Raw genomic sequence first — 17084 nt, 5'->3', positions numbered from 1 at the left:
TGGTGCCATTAGAACCGGGGAAAGGCAGTGGCTCAACCTGTCTTTTCTCTTCCCAGGGCCGTTTACTTAATTTGAGCTGCTCCACAGTTCCTACCTTTGTTCTTTCCATCACGGCTACAACACAGGTATGTGGCAAGATGCCTGGTTTTCCTCCACTGAGAAGGAAATGTGGGCGCACACAGATAAGGGCTCTGATAAGTGTACTGTCTGTTCTTACTGACCTATTACCTTTTCTATGGCCTAAGTTACTAAAGTTCACATTGTTCCTTTGAAGAGGTATTTGTGATTGTGTGTCTGTGCAGCAATCTGCACAGCTGAAATTATAGTGTTCCACCTTAGTTATATTTAGTTTGTTGTTTTGTTAGAAACTAAACAAAAATATCACTTTCTCTTATATCATCTAGCCTTTATCTCAGGGCAGAGCCTTGGGTGCACTCAGATGACCGATCATGGTCATGCTTATCCTAAAGTACTTTTAAATCTAGTTTTATTTTATGTCCTTGACTAAGAAGTGCTTGGTTCTCCTGCTCTCTGTCCCACCTTAGGCATTGGCACTGATAGAGCTTTATAACGCCCCGGAGGGACGCTACAAACAGGATGTGTACTTGCTTCCTAAGAAGATGGGTGAGTGAGAACTGAAGCCTGCACTGACCCTAGTTGGCTGCATGGTTTTATAAAAATGACTTTCCTAAAGCACTAGCTGTAGAGTTAGGCTTCTGAGTATTCTTCTAGTGCCGGGCCTCAGGGACATTCTGTGAACACCATGAGCCTTCGTTTTTGTGAGAAGTAATGTAAGAATAGTACTATGTAGTTTCCAGAATTGTAGAAAGAATCCAAGCTAAGGAAGGAAGATGTTCTTATTCTCAAGTCCCTTCCAGAGCTTGCCAGACTTCCCAGTGCAGCTAAGTACAGCTTAGACCAAAGTGAGAGAGACAGAAACAAGTGGTATTATCCATCTAATGTCTTGATTGGCAAATCACCTCCACCCAACCTCTGTGCTTCATGTGACCACTTACACTTTGCTCATGTGGCATAAGCCTGTCTTGTCCTTTGCCTTTCTACACACTGGCACTCACCCCATACTTAAGCCAGTCACATGCCTGACTTTACACTAAAAAAACAGCTTGCATATTGGAGATGTTGTTAGTTAAGAGCACTTGCTACTTTTGCAGAGGACCCAGCCCAGGCTCAGGTCCCAGCAGCCATTTAGTGTCTCACAACCATTTTGTACTGGGTAAGGGACTCAGTGTCTTTTTCTAGGCTCAATGATCACCAGGCACAGATGTGGTCCAAATATATACATACACATAAATTTTTCTTAACTTATTTTATATTGCTTTTGGATATTTTGTTGTTGTTGTCATGTATTTTTTATGTGTATGGGTGTTTTGCCTACATGTGTATGTGCCCACAGGCATGCCTGTTGCCTGTCAAAGTCAGAAGAGGGTATCAAAATGCCTGGAACTGCATTTATAGATGGGTGCCGCCACATGGGTGCTGGAAATCAAACCTGAGTCTTCTAAAAGAACAGACAGTGCTTTTAACTGCTGAGTCATGTCGCTACTGTGTAGTGTTTTGTTGTTGTTGTTGTTGTAAGAAATTATAGTCATAAAAGTTAGGGAACAATATTAAATATGTACCTTAGGAATCCATCAGTCTAAGATATGTGGCTTTAGGAACCCTATCCTAAATACATGTCAGTGACAGGAGGCTCTTTTAAGCCTATTAGATTTATTTTTATGGTTCATGATTTGACGATAGCTTAATATAGCTAAAGAGGTTGCCACAGGAATCTGGGTGTAGTATATGACATGGTTACCCATGTAACTACTCAAGCGAAGCTAAAATCTGAGGGGAAAGTACAAGACACCCATTCGCCAACCTGGTACATGACCCTCTGTTTGCCTAGTATATATGCTTAAAAGAAATAATTTGCCAGAAATACAGCTTTGAAAGCTTTCTCAATTAAGCAGATATTTCAAGCTGTGACTTCTTTCAGGATTGTTCCGTTCCTCTTCTGTTCCTGAATAGTTTTTTTTTTTTTNGGGGGGGGGGGGGGCTGTACCCTAAAGGCATGTCTGACAAGCCTACTGCCCTTACCACTTTCCTCTTCCCAGATGAATATGTTGCCAGCTTGCACCTACCATCATTTGATGCCCACCTGACAGAACTGACAGATGACCAAGCAAAGTATCTGGGACTCAACAAAAATGGGCCATTCAAACCTAATTATTACAGGTAACTTGAAAGAAAGCAATGAAAAGTTCTTCTCCAATGTTAGACCAACCAGTTTAGCCAGGTTTCTTCAGTAAAGATAAGTGTCATGTCTGATATTTACGAGTATAAGGTCACCACAGCAGGTTAGCAGGGCAATGACTAGGTTGTTCAATATTGAATGCTTGCCTAGTATAGTGAGGTTCAGTCCCCAGCTCTACAGAAAACCAAATTAACAAGGTAGTCAGAGAAAATGTGTATCTACCAATAAATGTAAAGAACTAAGTATCTTAAGGTTTTAGAGAAGGTGAGCCTCACCTCAGAAGGAACCCACGAAAGAATCCCCCAGTGTGGGCTGGGGGGGAAGCTTGGGAAGATGCTGTTGGTGATCTCAGAAGGCATGTTTACATGTCTGTCTTTCTCTTTCAGATACTAAATGGACATAGTACAGTGACCAGTCCACATGAACCACGCAACTCTAATAGAGTATTTTTTAAGATAACTTTTATTTTCTTCTTATTACTTTCCTTTTGATTTTTTTTTTTTCTATCATTTCATTGTTGTTTTCTCATCTCATCATTTGAGTTTTGCAGACCACACAGGAACTTGCTCCATAGCTCTTTAGGTGAAACTGAGGTCAAAGGTTTCTCACCCAAGTCACTAAAAGGGGTTAACTCTGCTGCCCAGAAAGTTGATTCTTTAACCATTTCTGGGAACTTTGATCGTATTTAGTTACCTTATTAACAGAAAATGCTAAGACATCTTCTATGTGGAACAATCTACAGTGTCTAAATTGCCTTAAAAGAGCCGGTTCCTAGCTGCTGGAACTAGTGCTCTTTCACTTCTTCAGAGGAGCCAGGATGGTACTTCCCAGCCAGGTAGGTTAGATGTAGGTGGTGCATGTCAGCTTCCCGTAGACACTCTAAGCCCTGTTTCCTGTGTAAGGTGGCATGTCTGGCAGAGATGTGTTGCTTGTTCAACTCAGTAGGTTCACTTGGGTTTGTAGTCCAGCCTTCCACCAGTCTCTCTCATTGTTCTAGTTTTAACTAAACTGCATTCTAGCAAGTTGAATTTTGTCCCTTAGCATTTATTTCTGTTTTATTTCTTTTAATTAAGGAAAAAAATTATTGTTAACCCTGAGGAACAGCTCAGGTTGTTAGTTACCAACATCTCTTTTGAACCTTTGAAGCAAAGAGTGAAGAGTTGAGGCTAGAAAAATACTAGTCTCAGACTCTGATGTTTCCAGCTCATAGTTTATAGCATTAGTGAACTGGAGCCATAAGCAAAATTTCTCAGCTCTGCCTCACGCAGCTTATGCTGACGGCTGATTTCTTGAGCCATTACTCAGTATAAAACACTGAGCCCTATCTTTAGGGTTTATCCTTTAAGAGCAAACTTGTGGGCAGCTGTGCTTCTGCAACCTAAACTATTTGAAGGGAAGTCTGTATAGATGGAAGAAAGAATGATAAATTGGACCAAGGTGAAACAAATATAACTATGTAATCTGTTCAGAACTGTAGACCTTGTCTGGCGTTAGTTTTATAGACATGGTGCCACTTTTGATTGACACTTGCCACAAAAATAGAAAATAAAAATTATAAACTGAGATCTTAAAGAGGACTTGGAGAAAGTACATCCTGATTTATGATCTAAGAGAATTCCAAGAGGCCCTCTAAAAATCAGAGAGTTATTCCCAGGCCACGCACCTGCTTGCCAATATCTCTGCATGGTCAAATGAGCTTCATGCTCACAAGCTTTAAGTATATAACTATCCAGGATTTTAAGTCCTCAACGTGTTCTAGCTTGTGATCCTTCAAAGATGGGTTATGTGTAATGATAGGTACTAGAAATGTTTACTTCTCTCTTTCCACTGATCAGAGAAACAGGCATTAAAAACAGAATACAAGAACGGAAAGCTTTTACCCTGCACCTTCCTTGCAGGGAACAATTATCTTGCCAAAACGTCTTTCCCTTTCATCTCCCATTTCTCTGTACCCAGTCCCTTCCTGCTCCTTGCCAATGTGATCATGCTTTCTTCTCTATAGATGCTAACATTTGAAGACCCCTTTCCTAGGGCACTTAACCATCCAGTCAGACCATCACATTCAGTAGGGACTTATCTTGGCTAACAGCAGTGTATCCATCTAGTCAGCTCTACTAAGGGAAGGGGCCAAGTTACTGCTGCCCTCTAATCTGCCCTCTGGTCCTATATCTATTACTGTGTCCATAGGAATAATAGGTAAGGGCTAGTCTCTGTCAAGCCATGTAACAAAGGACACTGCAAAATGTCTGGCATCAGAGGGAACATTTGGAGACCAACTTGGGAGGAAAATATTCATTTTGTATTGAATGATTTTTAATGAATGCAATATTAATCCTTGCAGATGAGCAATAATCATTAAAATCAATTAAAAATGATAAGACATTTAGTAGTCTTGTGTCTTTTTTGGTTAAATAGCAAAACTTGATTAGACCCTGTTTCCTAGAATGAGACATGCTGTTTGAAGACAAGATCTGTCGTACATAAGCTGGCCTCAGACTTCTTGAATCAAGTCATCCTGACTCAATCTTCCAAGTAGCTGGAACTATAGCATTAAACCAGTGTACCCTACTATCATTAATTAATACCTTAAGTTGTTATGATATGGATATTGAATATCCTAAAATCTGATGTCACTGTTGAGTGGTGCACTGGAACCTTTAGGAGGTAGGACCAAATGGAAGGTGCTTAGGTCACTGGAAGTATGCCCTTGGCAGGAATGGTATGCCATCGCCCACTATTGTTTTTGCATCCTAGTAGTGAGATGAACAGTTTTGTTTCCACCTTGAATTTTTGTCTTATTGTTCTGCCTTACATAGACCCAAAGCAATGTGGCCAGTTAGTCGTGGACTGACCTGCCTTCAGCACTATAAGCCGAAGTATTTTTATTTCTTTAAGTTCGTTATTTTGGGTATTCATCATAGTGATGGAAAGCTGACTAATGCCTATAGATGTCGGTCTTAATTCTTGCTGCTGTAAAAGAGCAGTGATGTCTCAATTGATAAAAGGTCTTGCCTGGCAAGTATAAAGACATATATTTCTTTCCCAAAACCCAAGTGAAAAGTGTGGGGTGTGTTGGCACATACAATCCCAGCACTGGAGAGACAGAGACAAGAATTCCTGGCATTCACTGGCTAGCCAGTCTAGCCTAATTAGTTGTGCTCCAGGCCAATGAGCTGCCTTGTCTTGAAGGAGGAGAATTCTGTACCTAACAATGAGTCCTAGGATTATTATCTGGCCAGCAAATGCACACACATTCATATAGATAGACCTGCATGCATGCACACACATAAACCAATTTGTGAAACTGGGCATTCTATAGAGGATAAAAATTTACTCTCACATTTCTGGAGGCTGAAATGTCCAGGATGAAATGATCAGCAAACTGGTGATTATAGGCTGTTCTCTGCTTCCAAGATGGTATGTATGTACCTCTTGGCATTGTCACAATGAGAATCCAAACAGGACCTATCACTTTCCCCTAGTCCATTCAAATGATGTCATAAAAAAACCACCTGTAATATCACATTGGTGAATCAGTTTCAACTGATGAATATAGGAGTATAGGCCGTGGCATTCTTGCCCCAGCCTCCAAAATCCATGGGGTTTATGGGTTGGTTGGTTGGTTGGTTTTTTAATCTAGAAAATACTCTAGTAGTTCCAAAAATCTTAACTCCAGCACAAACTCAAAAGTCTAAATTCAGAGGCTCATCAAAATCAGATATAGTAATGAATAGTTCATCCTGAGACCAGTTGTTCTTCATCTATGAATCTGCAAAACTAAACATTTTCCATTTTCAAAATACACAGATAATATAGGCTTTGGGTTCTTCAAAAGAAATGCAAAGAATAATTTTTTAAAGATTTATTTATTATTATATCTAAATACACTATAGCTGTCTTCAGATGCACCAGAAGAGGGCATCAGATCTCATTACGGATGGTTGTGAGCCACCATGTGGTTGCTGGGATTTGAACTCAGGACCCTCAGAAGAGCAGTCAGTGCTCTTAACCACTGAGCCATCTCTCCAGCCCGCAAAGAATAATTATAGGTCCTAACTAAAACCTATCTCCTGAGCCTCCCTAATTTAAGACATCATTCACCTTAGTTGCTAAGAGGCCCTGGATTGCCCTCAGAATACTGACACCCCCCCCCCCCCAAACCATAACACAGTGGGCTCTAGCAAACTTCCTAGGCAGTTTGTCCAGCTGCCTTCGGGATGTAGTATCCATTTACTTCTAGTTGAAAGGCTCTAAATTGACTTTGGGACAGCCTCTGAAGGTTCAGATCCCTCAAATGCAAGGATGCCTAGAAGTGAAGCTATGACTGAAGAATGATGCCTAACCAGATGTCAGACTCACCTGGGACCTAGCTCCCAGTTCTTAGAATCTGTCAGATCTTAGATCTGTCTACCCTCATGCCTGCCCAGGACTACAATTGATTAGCTTACATGTGTAGGAACAATTGACATGATTTAAGAGATGAGCCAATTGAGTAAGAATGGTTTATTAGCTGTAGAAGCTTTATAAAAGATGAGGGACACACATGTGGAAAACCAGCTTAACCTGTACATTTTAGTTCTTGTGATCTGATGCCCCTTCTGATCTCTGCAGGCACCTGCACACACATGTACATAAACACATGCAAACAATTTTTTTTAATAATAATAAAAAACAAATGATTAGCCGGGTGTGGTGGCGCACGCCTTTAATCCCAGCACTTGGGAGGCAGAGGCAGGCGGATTTCTGAGTTCGAGGCCAGCCTGGTCTACAAAGTGAGTGCCAGGACAGCCAGGGCTACACAGAGAAACCCTGTCTCGAAAAACCAAAAAAAAAAAAAAAAAAAAAACCAAATGATTACTCTTGCTTCGGGAGGGATGCCATGAGTTCCCTTCTTGGCAAGGGACTTTCTGGAACTGCTCAAATGACAAAACCTATTTCATTTAGTAACACAATATTGCAGGAGGACTTCACTCCAGTCCAAGTGAATATATCCCAGAGAAAGGATTGGCAGATGGACTTTACCCACATGCCACCAACACAGAGCTGTACTTAGCTCCTAGTCATTACTGACACCTTATGCTATGGAATAGAGTCTCTTCTATAGCCCAAGCTGTCCTTGAACTCACTGTCCTGCCTCTGCCTTCTAATTGGTGGGACTACAGGCATATGTTACCCTACTTGACATTTAAAGGGATCATTCTTGACTTTGAGTTACCAAGGCCCTATAGAGTAGTAATGGGCCTTCCTTTACAGCAAAATACTCAACTGTCAGGATCCGTCTCGGAGAGCCTAAGGCTAGCAGGTGACTTTCCTAACTGTCAGGATCCGTCTCGGAGAGCCTAAGGCTAGCAGGTGACTTTCCTAACTGTCAGGATCCGTCTAGGAGAGCCTAAGGCTAGCAGGTGACTTTCCTAGATATGACCTACCATTTTTGCATGGCCTATGATGGGTGAGCTCTTAAGAGGCAAGGTCCCAAGAGACTTTATCTCAGGATTGATTGCTTCTTGCAGCTGGTATGCCTTTTTCTGTCATTAGTACATAGTCCTGCATAATAAGGAATACAAAAGAGAAGTAGGCTTGGGACAAATTTGTGATCGAGGAAAAACATCCTATGTCAGATCCAAGGATGAAGCTACAAGTATGTACTATGATAAAGGGAGGTTATGGGAAACTGTTGCTTTGAACTTATAATGAGCTTATAGACTGAAACACTGCTTTGAACTATCAACATCCTGCAATTCCCCCTTTATCATTTTTCTATGAGAACTTTCTAAAGAACTTTTGTCTAAGAAGGTATAAGGCCAGAGAGAAGGAATAAATTGTGGCATCTGTGGCTGTGTGGCCCATCCACCAAATTATGTATGTATGTATGTATGTATGTAACTATGCATGACCACCTGTGGAGTTGATGAGACAAGTCGCCCAGTCGGACCAGAGAGTGTGTGTGTGTGTGCATTGCCTGTGTGAAAGATTGTAATTCTTTTCTCTCTGGTTCACGAAGAGTTAATGAGTTCCAAACCTCTCCTGGCCAGCAAAAAGTCCTTAAGCAAGAGAGAAAAGAAACCAGTGCTAAATACCACAAAATAGTAAGAGAAAGTTACAGAGAAAGAAGGCAGCCTTTTTAAAGCACAAACAGTAAGATTATAAGGCCGGGATCATCAGTCTTTGACCTTTATTTGATGCTGTGTCCCACCCAGTCCCAGTGCCCTAAAGGCTGGGGCAGGCCCATGGCACCCAACAGCTCTCTTCTGTATGGAGGATCACCAATTACTTTTGATATGGATAACATAACAAAAATGCTAATTATAGACATAAAAACGTCCTGGCCAAGTTATTTCAGAGAACTCAGTCAGTCCTGACTAAAACTGCTCATCCATGTGCCCTCTCAGAGGATGAAACTGCTCATCCATGTGCCCTCTCGGAGGATGAAGAGTCCTGATTCCTTAAAATGGTCTTTGTGAGGTGTTCTACAGTTGTTTTGTTTATAGAAATCTTACCAGCTTCTGAGACTTGAGGAATTTCTACTTAGTCCTGGGAGCTACAAGCCTGTTCAAAACTTGAAGGAGGATCTAGGTGAAGTTGTTCAGCTGTTAAAAGCACTGGTTGCTCTTGAAAAGGTCCTGAGTTCAATTCACAGTAACCACATGGTGGCTCACAACCATCTATATAATAGAATCTGATGCCCTCTTCTGGAATGCAAGAGTATGTGCAGACAGAGCACTTGCATATAAAAGAATACATGAACAAAACAAAACATGGAGGTTTACCCTCTGATCAGCTCTACTCTAAATAGAAGGGTATCCCAGCTTATTGCTCCCACTATTGTGAATCTCAAGGGCTCACAGGAAAACAAAGATGGCAAACTATTCTAACTGGTCCTACAGCCCTAGGGAAGGCTTCTCTTCAAAAGGGATGGTAGAAGCCAATTATCAGCTAAATAATATGAGCAAAGGCCTCTGCCTGGAGGTTTTCTTATTAATAGTTTTTCTTAGCTAGCTTGTCTGTTACAGGTCATCCTAACCCACTTCACCCTGAACTAACCTCTTTCTAAATCATGTTCTCCCAATTCTCCCTAACACACAAATGATGGAATAACCCTGGTTACATCCTCCTCCCTGCGACAGTTTGGATTTTCCTCACGGTCCTGAGTGTCCGCACACTTGGTCTCCAGCTGGTAACTCTGTGTTGGGAGATTGTGAAACCTTTGGGGCATAAGTGAGTTCTAGCTGTTGTTTGTGGGTCACTTGAGGCAAGCCTCCGGGGTAATATACTAATAGGCTCTTCTATCATGTGTTCAGACAAGATGCCAATGGCGTTGGACTGAAGCCATGGGTGGAAATCCTTCCTTATGTTGCTTCTGCCTGGTATTTTGTCACAGAATGGGGAGAAGAGTAAATGATAACAACAACAGCAATAATAATAATGATGATAGTAATGATGATGATGGTGATGGTGGTGATGATGATGATGATACTTCCCAGAAGCCTTAGGTCTGGCTAGTTGCTGAATTTGCCACCAACGTCCACATCTGACTCTTTTTACTTGAAATTCCTGCAAACATAAAAGTGGTCTCTTTAGACAGATTTTTCTTTTTCAAGCAAAGCCTGCCCACCCTAATCCTACAGTGCCCTTAGATAGCTAAACAAAAGAATTTTTGTTCATTTTTATTCCAAATCTACGGTCTGGCTTACTAACAGAGTCACAGATATTAAATCAGAGACCACTTATGTGAGAGGACTCATGCTATGAGAATGACCCCAGGAGATTCCCAGACCATTTTCTCAGGTTCTCAGGGATGGAATTTTATTTGCTATTATAACCAATCCTCTGGGTAAACAAACAAACAAATAAAACCAGCGTCCTCCAACTCTGCTGCTTCCTTCACAAGGCCTCAGTTGGTTGTGTGCACCCTCCTGTAAAATTGTTCTCTACCACATTTGTCAACTGGGTGTGATATCACATGCATCTATTCTCAGGCAGAGGCTGGCAGATCTCTGAATTCAAGGCCAGTGTGGTCTACAAGTGAGTTCCAGGACATCCAGGGCTACACAGAAAAACCCTATCTGATTTAAAAAAAAAAAAAAAAAAAAAAAGGCAAAAAGGTAAAAAAGGCAAACTGGATGGCCCCTAAGCTTGATGACTTGAGTTTAGGGAACCCTTGTGGTAGAAGGTGAGAACCAACTCCTTCTAAGTTGTCAGCTGGCCTCCATGAGCATGCTATTACGCACACACTAAGCATATGTGATTTTTAAAACATTTTCTGAACCACAGCAGGCAAATACAGGTAATCACCATTTAAGAACAAAGCCCCCCAAAGAAGAATTCTCTGAGACAGATATCCTGGGCGGGGCTTTCTCCTCTTCATATCACTACTCTCTCAAAATCCCACCTTAAGAAAATTAACGTAAACCAGAGCATAACCTTTTCCTTGGACCTAGCATGTTGTGTCTTGCCCAGTTCCAGGATAAGGGTTAGTCCATGTGTCGATCAGAATCAACCGGCAGAACATTCACCTCAAACAAAACCGTAACTGTTTCTAACCATGCCTTTCCCCTGGACACTACTTTTTCATCCTCTGACCATCGTTGACTGCTAGTATTTGGTCCCTGTGTTTTTAACCTTGACCGTCGTGTCCTGGTTTGCTTTCTCTTGTGATAAAATGACCAAAAGCTACTCAGAGAGGAAAGGGTTTATGTAGCATATATATCCTGATCACAGTCCATCGCCATCACTGAAAGAAGACCCAGTCACAACTGAGGCTAGGACCACGGAGGATTGCTGCTTACTGGTTTGTTCCTCATGCCTTGCTCAGCCTGTTTTCTCCAGCTCAGGACCAGCCAGTCAGGAGTAGCACTGACCACACTGGGCTGGGCCCTCACATCAGTCAGTCAAACAAAGAAACAAACAAACAAAAATGCTGCACAGACTTGCCCACAGGCCAACCTGAACGAGGCATTTTCTCAGTTGAGACTCCCCCTTCCCAGATGACTCTACTTTGACAAACAACCAGCACACCTTGTGAAGTTGGTGTCTTAGGAGGCTCAGCATTTTCATGCTAAAATAATGATTTAGTCAAGTTTTTTACTTGTCGCAACTTGAAATCCCCCTGTGATGCTTCTGTCTAACCTAGATTGGACAACCAGAGATTTCCACCCTCAAAGCAGGCAAAGTCAGCCTTGACTTCAGCAGAAAGAAGTCCCGAATGCCAGATGTCTGCCCTTTGACAACCTTCAAATCTGAAGGGGTGGACGTCTCTGAAGCAGTAGTTCTCAGTCTGGGCCTCAAAAGATCCTGTCATAGGGGTCACCTAAGACCATCAGGAAACACAGATACTGATTCACAACAGTAGCGAAATTATAGTTATACAAAAGTAATTTTATGGTTGGGGTCACCACAGCATGAGGAACTGTATTAAGGGGTTGCCCCAGTAGAAGGCTGAGAACCACTGCTCTGAAATGAGATGAGACAGTTAGGACAGCATGACCTAAACAACTTGAAGACATCTAAAAGCTATGCAACCGCAGAGAACATTACATCAGGGCATCAGGTGACTGCTTAGTGAAAAAACTAATCTCTGCCAGAGTCCGCTGTGGTCAACAAACTTGTTCTAACTGTTCTTTGCTTTGTTATAATGGCATTTCCATATTACTAGCACTGTGGTTTTTATCAGGTCCATCATATATCTGATGCTATGACACATCTAAAAACCACATCTAAGAAACAGAAAGGGGACTAGAGAGATGGCTCAGTGGTTAAGAGCACTGACTGCTCTTCCAGAGGTCCTGAGTTCAAATCCCAGCAACTATATGGTGGCTCACAGCCATCTGTAATGGGATCAGTTGCCCTCTTCTGGTGTGTCTGAAGATAGCAACAGTGTACTCACATAAATTAAATAAATAAATAGTTAAAAAAGAAAGAAAGAAAGGAAGGAAGAAAGAAAGAAAAAGAGAGAGAGAGAAAGAAAGGGGGAGCAAATCACATTCTGGGAAAAATTGCAGCCCATCTGGTAACTCCCCATCTTAGTTCATGAATAAAAAGGATGCTGAGAGGTGGAGGCAGAGCAAAGATGTCAGGGGGAACTCCTCAGGACATACAGGGGCTGCATAGGGAAACTATATAGTGCACTATTCCTGCACTGAAAGGAACCTTATTTCCTCAGCTCCGGAGACGTAAGAGTTGCTTACCCAGTGTCCTGACCTTTTGTGCTCTCAGACGTGTATGGAATAAATCCAAAGTGCAACAGGAGAAACCAACCTTGTAGTGACCCCTACGGGAGTTACATAAGCAGTATATAAATCTGATCCAAAGCACGAACCTTAGCTAACACAGAAGGTTGCAATTTTCAGGGAAAAAATTAAAAGACATTAAATAGGGTTTGGAGAGATGGCTCTGGGGTTAAGAGCACTGACTGCTCTTCCAGGGAGGTCCTGAGTTCAAATCCCAGCAACCACATGGTGACTCACAACCATCTGTACTGGAATCTGATGCCCTCTTCTGGTATGCATGAAGACAGGTACAGTATACTCACACACAATAAATAAATAAATAAATAAATAAATAAATAAATAAATAAATAAATAAATCTTTTTTAAAAATAGAAATAGAAAGACTACATGTTATGGCCTTCTCTCTCAGAAACAAAATTAACAGAGACAAATTTGGAAATTGTAGCAAGTGTTTTAAAGAGAGCTGTTAAAGAAAAGCAAATTCATTTAAAAATTTTAGAGATTGTGTCAGAACTAAAAATGAATTCGGAGGAGCCTAAATTACTCTTCCTTCACCTGCTGCTTTCACTTACTTAGGACATGGACCAGTCTTGATTATTTTAACTTTAAATATAATAGCTCCTATCGTATATCCATATATGTCAGATACAAAGGACAGAAATGAGCCCCAGATCATGGTGGCTGCCAATGTTAAGAGAGCTCGTCAACTCCTTCCTCAAGGCTTGAACAGCTATTTCCTTTCCTAAAGACTGCCTTTTTGCCCACTCTGTGAATTGTATGACAGCCTAGGAGTGGGCCTTCCCAGCTCTGTAGCATGTGAAAAACAAAAGAAAAAACAAAAACAAAACCCAACAACCAACCAAAAAACCCCAATGCTTTTGCAGATACAAGATGTGAAGCAACACCAGGAACCGATTGACCAGCCTTCCTCCCCCCAAACCCAGACAGTGGGAACTCATATCTGGCTGAGAATAAACTACCTCTTATTCCCTCTGGGGTGGTAGCTATGTTTTCTCTATATTCGGAATTGAGCCAGCACTCTTTCTGGAAGTGCAACAGTTTTTGTCACCTTTTGCTACTGTCCTTAATGTCTTCCTTATGTTTGGTTGTAACACATGTACCAAGTGTCAGCATGCTTCCTCCTATCAAGGAGCTTGAGCCGGAGGCATCCTAACAAGACATCCGCAGATTTGGGACCAATAGAAACCATGAGGTAACAGTTGTTGTTTTAAACACTTAAGTGTTAGGGCATCTGACTTCTTACACCAGATGTTAGGGTATGTGGGGTGGTGGGCACACGTTCCTCTCCAGCACTGCTGTTGCTCGTTCCCCGAGTATGTGAGTATCTACAGTCTTTCTCCAGTTATTGTTGCCTGTGGTAAAGAAGCTACTTGGCCCCACCCCCAAGGACTTCTACCAAGCACTAGTCCATGCAGGAGCATAAAGGCCCCCCCCCCCTTAGCTTCTGGTGTGGGCTGCTGGGGACAGCAGACAATGACAGGGACTGCCTGCTGTAGGCGGGATGGAGACATCTCAGAAGTCCATGGCAACTCTTTATAAATAAATAAATAAATAAATAAATAAATAAATAAATAAAAAATAGTTGTTCCTGTTTCTCCTAACCTTAGCCCTGGACAACAGCTATATAGATTTCATTTGTGAGTGACTGCTTTTCAGTTGACCTTGGTGTGCATAATTATTCTATTCTATCTGACTTTCTTACTTCTTTCTTCTGCTCTGGCGAATTCTGTGAAACTAGATATTCCTTGATGTAATGATTCTTACACAATTAAAAATTGAGGCATAGGGCACAGCACAGGACAGCACAGTTCTAATGGCCCAGGTGTATGCTGTGTGTTCTTATCTTGGAAACAATGTAATAACTGCACAATGGTAGTTCCAGATTAACACTTAACTTGCCAAGAAAGTTTGAAGAGCCAATATTGAGACCCCCCCCCAAAGAAATAAATAAACTGTTGAAGTTATGAAATAAGTTTTGCACATTTGAGAGTGGTTCCTGGATAAACAAGTATAGAATATGTAAAATCTTATATTAGTAAAACTAAGTCGAAACACCGGGACTCTTAGGAGAGTCATTGTGTGCAATGCGCAGAAGCAGAAAGCTAGCGGAACTACTGAGTTAAGGGTTAACTTGATTCTTTCTGGCCACTTCCTGGCAGCTTTGCCAATGCCATTTATCATTAGAGCTTCATAGGAAAATGTAAGTAGCTGGCCTCAGAGCTCTGACATCTGAAGTATAAGAAGTTAAAGTTTAAATAATGATAAGTTTGCAATTATTATTATTTTGGCTATAGGCCTGGTAATAGGGAAGCTTGACACTTTGGGGAACAATTGTAATTCTGATTCTTTGTGGGATGTGGTTATTCTTTTGAATTTGATTTGGCAATGGTTATACAATGTTTTTCTCCCTGCTTTTGGAGTATCAATAAAAGACTGGGGCAAGAAAAAAAGGTGAGAGAGCATGAGAAGAGCGTGTGAAGAGTGAGTGAGGAGAGAATGTGAAGCGTGTACGGGGAGTGTGTGTGTGTGTGTGTGTGTGTGTGTGTGTGTATGTATGTGTGTGTGTGAGTGAAAGGAGAGAGTGCATGTGGTGTGTGTGTGAGATGTGTGTGAGAGTGAAAGGGGAGCGCACAGAGGTGTGTATGCGTGTGGGAGTTCAAGAAAAGCAGAGTGCACAGGAGAATGCAGAGTGTGTGCAGCCTCAAGCTCTGTGTGTGTGTGTGTGTGTGTGAGAGAGAGAGAGAGAGAGAGAGAGAGAGAGAGAATAAAAGAAAGAAAGAAAGAAAGAAAGAAAGAAAGAAAGGAAGGAAGGAAGAAGAAAATGAGAGAGAAGAGAAAGAAACTAAGCCTTGAGAAATTGCCTGTCAGCTTGTACCCCAAAAGTAGTCTGTGATATTTATTATGCGTCTTCCAGATATCCCTGCTTCCAGTTGAGAACTCCGATCCTGTGTCGAGGCTGGACCCCAACGGTGGGCGTATCTGAGAGTCATTTCATTGCAACTATGTCATGGTTTTGAGAGCCTTTCCTCCACCATTGTATCTTTCTCACCTCCCTGGGTACTACTACCAAGGACAGTCCCAACACACCTGCTAAACCCAGATGACTGCCTGTGAGCCTGCTCTCTCTGGGATTGAAATCAACCCAGCCAGCATGGCCTGGGAGAGGATGGCCACGGAGGCCCAAGGAGCACGCTGAGAAAGCTGACAAATGCAAGCAGAACTCCCCTGGAGACCCACAGATCTGCTGAGGTCAGTGGGAGAGTGATTGGCAGGTCAGATAGGAAGGGGAAGAACAGAGAAGCTGAGGAGGAAGCTAGGATGGGTTTGAGAAAAATAGGAATTGGCAACATTATTTATTGAAATAAGGAGCAATGGCAGCAGAGACTTAAAGCACCTTGATGTTGGGAGCGACCCTGTTTGAATGTTAACTGCCTTGTCAGCCATAAGTGTTTGCTTACAAAGTCTTGGCCTTAATGGAAAAGTATTAGCTTAGTTGAGATTTCTGTGGGAAAAGTTGAGGTCTCTGTGGGAAAGTACTACCCCCATTAAGAACAAATAGCTATAGATCTTGTGGACAGGTATCTAACAACCCATTCTGTTCTGTTCCTCCTGCTGAACTTTTTACCTGGCCAGTATCCTGCTTTTGGGAACAGGTGCGTTCCCCCAGAAACAAAGTGATTCTGTGCCATCCCCCACCCCATACCCTGCTTCTGTGGGCATAAAACCTGCCTGGGAACAATAAAAAATTTGACAGCTTGATCAATCACACTTGCTGAAGGTCCTTGTGTTTCTCGCCTTTCATTCTTTCCACAGGTGGTTCCGCAGACCCTGTTCGACTGTCCCATGGGCCGGGACACCTTGACATGGAAACTTCTCGTTCTTTGGAAAGTTGGTTATGTTAAATGATGTTTGCCTGAGGAACACGGCGGGAAGGATGTGTTGCTACAGCAAACACATGAGAGACTGTTTTCCTGATGCCGACACAGGTGAGAGCATGTTTGGACACAGAAATATTAATTTATATCGCATCAAGAAATATATATAATGTTAGTCCAAATTAAAATAGACAAGTAAAGCAGTTAAGCCTGGAATTATTTATCACAAAATTTTAGTTAATTTCGAGGCAGGTTGCTCTCTTTTGACTATGTCCACATTTCTCCTCTCAGTTTTTTTTTAAACTTTATTTTTAAGATTTATTTATTTTATGTATGTGAGTACACTGTAGCTGTACAGGTGGTTGTAAGCCTTCACGTGGCTGTTGGGAATTGAATTTTAGGACCTCTGCTCGCTCAGTCCACTGTAGCTGTCTTCAGACACACCAGAAGAGGGCGTCAGATCTCATTACGGATGGTTGTGAGCCACCATGTGGTTGCTGGGATTTGAACTCAGGACCTTTAGAAGAGCAGTCAGTGTTCTTACCCACTGAGCCATCTTGCCACCCCTCAGATTTTTTAAAAAATGTTTATTCTACATACATTGTATTGTATTGGTTGTCATGATTGGCTTGATTGGGTATTTAAATCTTTCATTTTTTTAATCACTTTGACCTTCAACTGTAGCAGCTACTACTTTATTGTTTT

At 41.8% G+C, this 17084-nt stretch overlaps 1 protein-coding gene across 3 annotated transcripts in view; it reads left to right on the top strand.

Annotated features, from left to right (window-relative positions):
• Ahcyl1 (adenosylhomocysteinase like 1) overlaps positions 1 to 4639 on the top strand; it is a 34048-nt gene extending 29409 nt beyond the window's left edge. For 2 of the 3 annotated variants that reach the window (XM_021158673.1, XM_021158674.2), the window contains exons 14-17: positions 57 to 125; positions 546 to 624; positions 2118 to 2238; positions 2644 to 4639. In XM_021158673.1, coding sequence (XP_021014332.1) covers positions 57 to 125; positions 546 to 624; positions 2118 to 2238; positions 2644 to 2650 — 276 coding nt within the window. In that variant the 3' untranslated portion in view covers positions 2651 to 4639. Of the gene's footprint in view, positions 1 to 56; positions 126 to 545; positions 625 to 2117; positions 2243 to 2643 lie in introns of those variants that run through there. The other variant, XM_029475402.1, reaches the window with a different exon arrangement.
• Positions 4640 to 17084: the final 12445 nt, after the last annotated feature.

This window comes from Mus caroli, chromosome 3, assembly GCF_900094665.2.
Source record: "Mus caroli chromosome 3, CAROLI_EIJ_v1.1, whole genome shotgun sequence".
NCBI lineage: Eukaryota > Metazoa > Chordata > Mammalia > Rodentia > Muridae > Mus > Mus caroli.
The sequence above is the reverse complement of the archived record's forward strand: the minus strand, read 5'-3'. Positions and strand labels throughout refer to the sequence as shown.